The sequence below is a fragment of the Nicotiana tabacum genome, chromosome 16 (assembly GCF_000715075.1).
Source record: "Nicotiana tabacum cultivar K326 chromosome 16, ASM71507v2, whole genome shotgun sequence".
NCBI lineage: Eukaryota > Viridiplantae > Streptophyta > Magnoliopsida > Solanales > Solanaceae > Nicotiana > Nicotiana tabacum.
The window spans coordinates 3,425,710-3,435,780 of record NC_134095.1 but is presented as its reverse complement, the minus strand read 5'-3'; the positions used below and the strand labels follow the sequence as shown (position 1 = coordinate 3,435,780).

General features: G+C 38.8%; 1 protein-coding gene across 1 annotated transcript; it reads left to right on the top strand.

Annotated features, from left to right (window-relative positions):
- The first annotated feature begins 987 nt into the window (after positions 1–987).
- Positions 988–8,542, top strand: LOC107770428 (glutamate--tRNA ligase, chloroplastic/mitochondrial-like). The gene is made up of 6 exons (XM_075232455.1): positions 988–1,085; positions 1,191–1,254; positions 1,341–1,455; positions 6,337–6,437; positions 7,065–7,212; positions 7,289–8,542. The coding sequence occupies exons 1-6, from the start codon at positions 992–994 to the stop codon at positions 7,499–7,501; spliced, it is 735 nt and encodes a 244-aa protein (XP_075088556.1). The 5' UTR covers positions 988–991; the 3' UTR covers positions 7,502–8,542.
- Positions 8,543–10,071: the final 1,529 nt, after the last annotated feature.

Genomic DNA, 10,071 nt, shown 5'->3' with positions numbered 1-10,071 from the left:
TCTGCTCCGCATATCGAACTCGGACTCCCAGGTAGTTGCCTCAACAGGCTGACCTCTTCACAGCACACGAACCAAAGGATAACTCTTCGATCTCAACTGACGAACCTGCCGGTCTAGAATAGCTACCGGCTCCTCCTCGTAGGTCAAATCCTTGTCCAACTGGACAGTGCTGAAATCTAACATGTGGGATGGATCGCCATGATGCTTCCGAAGCATGGACACATGAAACATTGGATGCACAGCTGATAAACCTGGAGGCAACACAAGTTTGTAAGCCACCTCTCCCACTCTATCTCAAAAGGCCCAATGAACCTAGGGCTTAGCTTGCCCTTCCTCCCAAATCTTATCACGCCCTTCATGGGCGACACTCGGAGCAACACTCTCTCTCCGACCATGAATGTCACATCACGAACCTTACGGTCGACATAACTCTTTTTCCTGGACTGAGCTGTACGAAGTCTATCCTGAATGATCTTAACTTTGTCTAAGGCATCCTGCACTTAGTCTGTACCCATTAACCGAGCCTCCCCCGGCTCAAACCACCCAATCGGTGGTCGACACCGTCTACCATACAACGCCTCATAGAGAGCCATCTGGATGCTCGACTGATAGCTGTTGTTGTAGGCAAACTCCGCTAACGGCAAGAACTGATCCCAAGAACCTCCAAAGTCAATAACACAGGCGCGGAGCATGTCCTCCAAAATCTGAATAGTACGCACGGACTAACCGTCCATTTGAGGATGAAATGTTATGCTCAACTCGACCCGCGTACCCAACTCATGCTGAACTGCCCTTTAGAAATGAGAGGTAAACTGCGTACCCCGGTCAGAAATGATAGACACGAGCATGCTTCCCTTTTGAAACAATTTTAGGGGTTTACATGTCGGGCAAAATATGTTCTTCCTTTGCTTTGGATTTTCTCTACCCTTTCCTTTTGAACTGGAAAAGGGAGAAATCTCAGTGTTTTCCTTTTCCCTGACAGTTCAGGGACATGGGCTATTTGCCTCAGGCAATGGCGAATTATCTAGCTCTTTTGGGATGGGGTGATGGTACAGAAAATGAGTTTTTCACTCTTGAACAACTTGGTCAGTTGGTTGCCTCTATGCTGATGTTCACATAGCTAATTTTAGCTTGCATTCATTTCTATTTATTTGCCTTTCAAGTGTGATAGCTTCTCATCTCATTTGCAGTTGAAAAGTTCACAATTGAACGTGTAAACAAAAGTGGTGCCATTTTTGATTCGACCAAGTTAAGGTATTATATTTTCTTCTGCTATATAGATAGGATTTCTTGGTTTTACATTTCTTGATTCTTGTTTAAAATCTGAATATGAACTTCAGGTGGATGAATGGTCAGCATTTGAGATCTATACCATCTGAAGAGCTGAACCGAATTATTGGTGAAAGGTGGAAGGATGCAGGCATCACTACAGAATCACAAGGAATCTTTATACAGGTAGAACTTTTTCTCTTTTTTTCTCTTCTCCACCACATCTTCTAGCCTGTTCGATGAAGAGTTTGACTCTCATTCTTCCTTAAGTGATTGTTCCTATCCCTTCTAAGTTTTATCAATCCAAGAAGAATAAACTATGTTTGTGCAATGTGATGTGATCTGACAGTTCCGTGTTAATGGTTGGGAGCACCTTCTTATGTATTGTGACTGATAGCTTCTGATGGAGCTTATTCTTAATGCACTGTTGGTGCAAGTTGGGATAAAGTGGTTGCAGACCCTTGTATGAAATGCAACAAGCAGCAGTACCACTATAGGTAGTTGTTTTACCATGTGATGGTCTGCTACGACTTGGCTGGCTGATTCTGGATAGACCTAGTGTAACACGGCCAGTTGAATTAAATCAGGGATTCTTTCTGCATGACTGAAGAATCAGGGATGTTTGGTGCCGGATATGACACTAAGTCATTAAACTCAAGATCCTACTTAGGATAACTTAAGATTCTCTGGGGTCGGATCTTCAAGTTATAAATTGTTGCAGATAGTGTCTCTATGCAAAGTTACCGGAAAAAGAAAAAAAGATACCCCAGTACCTTATAAAACATTATAAATTTATGACCTAAATGTCTCATAAAAGAGTTGGAACGAAAATTGTAATATGATATCAAAATGTACTACCCTTAGAGGCTATCAGGAAAGTCAACATCTTGGAACTTGACTTACAATTTAGAAGTGTGAAACACATTCTTTGTGCTGTTAACTAGCAAGCTAATTAAGAAATTTATTGTCACATAATGTAAAAGTGACTTGATGTTGGAAAGGTTGGTATATTTCTCTAAGTATATCACATTAAGGTGTTTTCATGGCAGGGTTGCTTCAGTATATTTCGATCCATAAAACTGTGGAGTTGTAGGAGTTGGATGGCAATTTTAACAACCTTCTATCAAAACTTGAAAATCTTAATTTGATGTGTGTTGATGTAAAAGAATCCTAAATTTCTAATTTTCTAATTTTCTAATTTAAAACTCTGGGATCTGGGGGATATAAGGCTAGTGATGTTCCTGAAACTTAGTTGTAGCTATAACATTGTAAAACATTAATTTCACTTGTTTTAATACTAGGCTGAGGACAATTAACAAATAGGGCTAAACACTTGTCACGCCCCAATCCTCGGGGAGCGCGACCAGTGCGCAACCGAGTGAACCTGGTCGAGCAAGCCTATCCAGCCTTTCCTACCCGACTCATTCATAATCCGAAGAAGTAATGCATCACCAATTGTTAAACACAGGAGAGATTAGTTATATAAATATATAAACGTTGCTAGTTCATTTTTACTTAAACACAATATGCCATAGTTAAGTTTCCAAAATTACATACAGTTGACAATCTAGTAGCGAAGAGTTTCAAAATACAATGTGATCCAATGACCACCCCGACACCCATACATGACCCGCATAACTGTCTATGGAGCCTCTAAGGATACAAAAGACCAATATGACAATGCCGGCAACAAGGCCCCGACTATACCTTAAAATATGAAAACTTATACAAAAGAAGGACTACATGACCCCTGGGAGAAATGGGGCTCACCAAGATTGCTGTGAGGAGAGAAAAAGAGCACCACTATATGCAATCAACGCTATATGTGATAGACCCACCTACATCCATTCAAAGATGTAGCGCCCCCGCAAAATGGACGTTAGTACTGTCGAATAGTACTAGTATGTAAGACAAACACAAATCTTAATAGGATGAACAATGAACAAATAGAAGGCAACTATGAGATCAACAAGTACTTCACGGAATTACAAGGGAACACCAAATAAGATTCACATAGTTCCGGTTAAATCTTTCCATCTCTTTAGGTTAATGATCTTTAATGCCAAGTACCACAATCCATGATGCCACCATGTTTTTACACGGAGTCCGGTCTCGGCCCGACCGACTAAGTCATTCCAAGTAAGATATATCTAAATTCACAATGATAATTAGAAATCCAACGTAAATGCCACCATGTGTATAGCATGACGTCCGATCTCGGCCCGATCGGCTAAGCCATCTCACTTGGGACATAACCTCTTTCAATTATTCCTGAATTCACATTTCTTTCCATTTTTTCATTACATGGCACAAACACCCCCATTTATTAAGTAATTCTTAGCACTTGGACACATTTTTATAATTCAAGTCTTCCCATTTTATTGTTCGTTCAAATAACTTCATAATCCATGACGACAAGTGCTATCATATAAGGCATGCACACATAAGGAAAGAAAAAGAGCACTTGGGGAGCATAATCACATTTTCAACTGTCATGATTTCAGGGTAAACACTTAGAATAAATTTGGAACAAAATCTTTCAACCCAACACATTAAGGCAATCCATCTAGTATGGTCAACTCGGAACTCACGCCAATTATTCGGATACCAAGAGTTCAACACTAAGAAGAAGAGGGTTAGCCATACATACCTTAATTGAGTCTTTTCCTAATTCCTACATCAAGTTCCGGAACCTTTAGCACCTTCAATCTATTTAACAATGTAGCACAATTGAAGTCATTATTAAGAAATTGATCATAACCCTAGCTCATTTGAGCATTATATCAAACATTATGAGTTAGGGTCTCATGACTCCTTTTTAGTGGAAGATTCCCCCAACCCACTCCCCATTCTTTCCTATCTTTGTTTTAGCACTCCTCCACATACCTTAGGATCACATGCATGCAAGGTAACCACCCTAATCCCATGAATTACCGCACTAATGGTCCCTTTAGCTACAATATGGAATTGAGAGCTTGGGTGATAGAAACTTACCTATTGGGAGGGAGTGGAGACCCCTTCCCTTCTCTTTGACCCCTCCCTCTTACTCTAATTATCAGAGAAATGTGTTGAAAATGGCCCGGGGGAAGGGGTATTTTAACGGAATGGGGGTCGGTTTTAAATTAAGAAAATGGGTGCCCCGACACAGGTTTGCGGTCACATATGCGACCGCATAATGGTTATGCGACCCGCAAAGTCACCGCAGAAGGGGCCTTAGGAAGTTGAGTTTTCTGACTGTGTATGCGACCAGTATGCGGTCCGCACACCTGTTCTGCGGTCGCATAATGCACCGCAGAACTTCCCTTTCACAAAAGTTCAGGGCATATATGCGATTAATATGCGACCTGCATAGCGATTATGCGATCGCATAATTGGGTCGCATAACTAGCCTCAAAATTGGCCAACTTTCTGTTGCACTCTGCGGCCATTATGCGGTCCGCAGAGTGATTATGCGGCCGCATAATGGGCCGCAGAAACGCGTCCTTTTGAGCAACATTTTCCTCCAAGTCTGAAAGGTACGGTTCAATCCAAAAGGGCCGAACCGCTAATAACGCCGAAATCCAACTCAGCACCACGAAACCCCGAGTTTTGGTTAAGAATTTTACGGGTCTTTACAACTCTCACATGGAAAGTACAAAGAAAATTATCGATTAGCCCCTTGGAGCATCCTAGTCCAAGTCACCATTTTTTAAAAATATTTTATTTTTTAAATTTATTAAATTAGAAAATTTAAAAAGAAATTGTCCCAAAAAAGAGAAACCCTTGGAAAAAATTCTCTACAATTTAACATATTTTTCTTCTACAAATTTCATCCTCAAAGCAAAGCACTATCAGAACCTTACAAAGAGCCATGTCAGGTGGCACAGTAGAAGAAGTTGAGGTCGGGAATAAGCTTTAGATACTTTCATTATCTTTGAATCGATCACATGGGATCACATAAAATCGAGGTCTTCATTGATTGTTAAAAAGAAAAGGACTCAAGACCTGAAAGTTCTTGCTTGTTTTCTTGGCCAAGGTTAATTAGCAGTGTAGTATTATTCAAATCAATTATATCCAATTAAGAAATAAATCAGCTAAATAGTGGCAAAGAAAATGTCAGACACTGCTACTAACGGCGACAAACGCCGAAGCAACTTCCGGCAAGATACTGGTGGTGGAGCTGCTTTTCTTATTTTTGGACAGATCTATATTTGTATTTCCCCGACTTGCCGTTTTTTAGGCCAGTGCTATTCACCATCGTTTCCTTTTTTTCGACTAGGATCTGAATTTGGGTAAGCAAGAAAGGTAAATTGTGGTCGAAGAGTTTTTGGGTCTGGTGGCTTCCGGTGGTGTTCGGACAGATTTGGTTTCTGGTGCTGGGTGGGTGTTTTCGTGTAGGTTGCAGGCGGATACAGTATATGAGAGAGAGGGAGAGGAGGGTGGAAAAAAAGGGAGAGAGTTAAGTAAAGAGAGATCTGATTTGCTGGTTAACTGGCCTGTTGATCTCGCCGTCGCCGATAACTGCTAAAGGAGAGAGGGAGTGAGTTATTAAACAAAACTAGGTTAAATGTGGGATAATTTCTCTTTAAATTTTCTAATTTGATAAATGTAAAAAATAAGATATTAGTAAAAAATGGTGACATGGAATCTACCTTAGCATTTTATTTACTGCGTCAGATGGCCACTGTGGATATCCGTTAGGTATAAGGGCAAATTTGTTTAGTGTACTAACGGTAGGTGTAAATTTAGTCGAAAATTATAACGAAGCCGTACGGAATTTATTACGGTTCCGTTTCAGTTATCAAAATTCACTAACTGAAAATCAGACCGAACTTTTGCAAAAGTTGAATTAGTCGAGGTAGAATACACAACTGGCGGTTTTGTTTGCTGGTATGATTCTTAATGCATCAGGTACAGAATTAGCTAAATGTCAAACATGATCGAAACTTTTGAAATGCTGAAAATATTCCCCCCTTTACCCAATGACTGTTGCATAAATGCTATTCGTTAAACATCAATTCAAAAGTTGATGTTCAGTGTACATTGGAGTTATGGTTCTTATACCTGTTAACTTTTCTATATGTACAGGATGCTGTTTTGCTCCTGAAGGATGGGATTGACTTGATAACAGATTCAGAGAAAGCGCTTTCAAGTTTGCTATCTTATCCTTTATATGAAACTTTGGCAAGGTGATTTATGAAATCCTCTTGAGAAACTGTACTATGTGATGCTTATAGATGAAAAGTTCTCTAGTTAAAGAGAATGAATAGTCTAGATAGAAAATGTCTTCAACAAGCCCCTCACATGCGGACTTGATTCTTTTTTATGAGCCAAACACGTGAAAATTCCTTTTGATATTAGGTGACGATGAGACTCGACCCCAAGACCTCAGCCTGCTCTGGTACATTGTTGAAGTGTGTAACCATCTCAACTAAAAGCTTAAAATGTTAGAGAGAACATACTTTTATTTACTTAATTATGTTTTCAACAATTTCAACTTGGTCTATTCATTAAGGTGTTAATGAAAATATTTGTTGATTAATGAGCTTAATTTGTTCGAATAAGTAAAGGTATTAATTATAGCAAAACGGATGGTTATCCCCATTTACAAGACGAACAGAAAAGATAATTTCCACAAAAATGATTCCCCATTTAGTCCTTTACAAATTGAATACAAAAGACAATTCAACAAAACATTGATTCTTTGTAAAGAGCAACCAATTATCTATTACAAGGCCTGAAATGATGTTAAATTAAAGGAGAAAAGCTTATAGTATGTGACATACTTATTATGATATACGCAATGCCATTTGCAGCGCTGAAGGAAAACCAATCTTAGAAGATGGGGTTTCTGAAGTTGCTAAGAGCTTGTTAGCTGCCTACGACAGTGGCGAGCTCTCTGGTGCACTTGCAGAAGGATGGCAAAAGTGGGTGAAGAATTTTGGTAAATTGCTGAAGCGCAAGGTTAGATCTGAGTATTTTCTTTTCCCCTTAATTAAGATTCTTTTTCAGTATTTAATAAGGTTGCTTTATGTACCAGGGAAAATCTCTCTTCATGCCCCTTCGGGTGTTACTAACAGGAAAGCTTCATGGACCTGATATTCATAGTTTTGCTCTATACGATGATGTCCATCTCACTGAAGAAGTGTGCCTAATAAGAGTTTTCTTTGGTTTGGTAGCCAACCTTGTTGACTTGGTTTGGTTGGTAGCCAATCTTGTTGAATTAGTTTGGTTTGGTAGCCAATCTTGTTGAATTTCTTTGGTTTGGTAGCCAACTTTGTTGAATTGTGAAAAGTGTGTGTAAATTGTCAAATATTGTAGGCTTTAGAGGGTGAAGCTTTGACTATAAAATGAGAGCTTCAACTCTCATTTCTTCACACCAACAAAGAGAGAAAGAAAGAGTGAGGTTTCACAGACAAGGTATAAGAAAATAGTCTGTGAGGAAAATAGAGAGTGAGCGATATTGTAGTGAGGTGGGAATATCAAAAGAGGGTTATTTCTTTTGAGTGTTGTAGTGGTCTTTGGAGTATTTATCTCCGGCCTACAAAGTGTAAAATTCCTTACTATAGTGATATCAGTTGCTCCTCTCGGGGTCGTGATTTTTTCCCTTATTCAGAAGGATTTTCCACGTAAAAATCTTGGTGTCATTGTTACTCTTTTATTCTTGTTAATTACCGTATCTCGGTGCTACATTATTATTCCGCTTTATTACCGTGAATATTATTTTGGCAAGGGGTTTATTCCCAACACTATAAAGCTGGAACATCTGGCTCTATAAAGCTGGGTTTGATAAAAGATTTTAAAATATTAAGAGAAGTTCAATGGGAGTCGTTCAGCACATATGTGCCTCTGTCTGCTGGTGCTGTAACTCATTGATATTGAGGCAATTTTTGGTTTGATTTTCGATCTTATGCCTTCTGTCTCTCCCCTCCCTTGTAGAAACAAAGAGGGCTGCTAACGAGTGGGGTTCTTTTGTATTTGCACCTCCTCTCTTCCGAATACGAAGAGGGCTACCGTCGCTAGTGGTATTCCTTTTTGTATCTTCCCCCCTCCCCCTCCACGGGGTAAGGGCGTGTTGAGTGTGAAACTACTTTTAATTTTTGAATGGTGTGACCATGACCGGCCTGATATCTTACTGCCACTTGCTGGTTGGGGCAAGTCATACAACAATGGTAGAAGAGATAGCAGGGCATATTTGCAGCTCCAAACTGGGTTTCGTTGAATATTCATAAAAACAATGGCTATGTATTTCATTTATTGTTCTACATGTATAACTTTCCGTGACTGACGAGGATATCTTTTTTGGGTTAAGTGCTAAACCGTGCATTCACTTTCTTGGTTAAACAGTGGAATTAGGTGTGATACTGTCGGTAGCAGTTCATCATTTGATAAGTTAGCTTCTCTAGATACTTAAGTTTCTTTTCTTGCGTTCTCATTATTACACTATCATGCGTAAATGTGTCGGAAAGGCCGTCATGAGATAATTGGAATAAAATATAAGAGAATATTCGATATAGGACGACTTAACATGATATACAAACTTATACATGTGACATACGGACCTATAAGGCCGACAGAGGCGGATCCAGAATTTTAAGTTTATGGGTTCCTACAGAAATCTCAAGTTAATAAACAATAATAACTGGATTAATGAATTAGTTTCCAAGTTAAATATGCTTATACATTTAATGAAATTTTCAATACAAATATCGGATATAGGCAAAAGCTATCGGATTTAGTTTTCAATGCAAATGTCATAAACCCTCTACGCGTTTTCTTTGTTAATCAAATCCATTCTTGAGTTGCTGTTGCTGCTATTCTTGAGTTGAAAAATGAAAATCCCAAAAAAAGATAAAAGAAAAAGTTGGCAAATTAGCCACAAAAGTCGTAGTTACGACCTATGAAATTTACAGAAAGGAGCAGTATATATATTTGGTCTGCTATTAGTAAACCAAATGTAAAAGTGTTTTACTGAAAAATATGAGGAGTGCGTAAACAAAGAAATGAAAGGAAAAGAAAAAGAAAAAGAGGGGAAAATAATGAATGAAATGTAAAGAAAGAAATGAAAGGAAAAAAGAGGGAAGTTATGGAAGAAGAGGAAGAAGAATGCAGAGTATGTTATAACAAGAATGGAGAAGAAGGTTGCTGCAGCAAGAATGGAGAAAAGAAAAAGTTAGTATGTTGTAGGGTTTTCTATTAAGGGGTAATTTCAGGATTAAGAAAAATTATAAAGGATAAAAATATAATATACTTGGTCAAAGCAATATGACTTTTAAGCCAATTTCGAAAAAGTTGGGTTTTCCAACTTATTGATTTTGGCTTTTTTTAAAAGTAGATTTTAACTTTTTTAAGCCCTTTTTATGGCTGCCAAACGCTTTCACAAGTTAAAAAGTAAATAGCACGGTATAGCCAGTTTTCGGACTGGTCATTCAAAAATAGCAAGCGTTTACCAAGTCAATGAAAAATAGCCACTATTTTGCTGCAGCAGAGACCGGTCCAGCATAATATACTGGAGTTCGGTGCACCTGTGTATGAACTCCAGCATATTATGCTGGATCGGTATACTTTGTTGGCTCCAGTATAATATACTGGAGACTGGAGCACCGGTGCTCCAAACTCCAATATATTATGCTGGACCGGTATACTTGCTGGAACTCCAGTATATTATGCTGGAATTCTAGTGTACTTATGCTGGAACTCCATCATATTATGCTGGAGTTCCAGTATAATATGCTGGAGTTCAAGTATACTTATGCTGAAACTCCAGCATAATATACTGGCGTATTTTTCGGGTTTTGAACGGTATTTTCGCTCAGATTTATC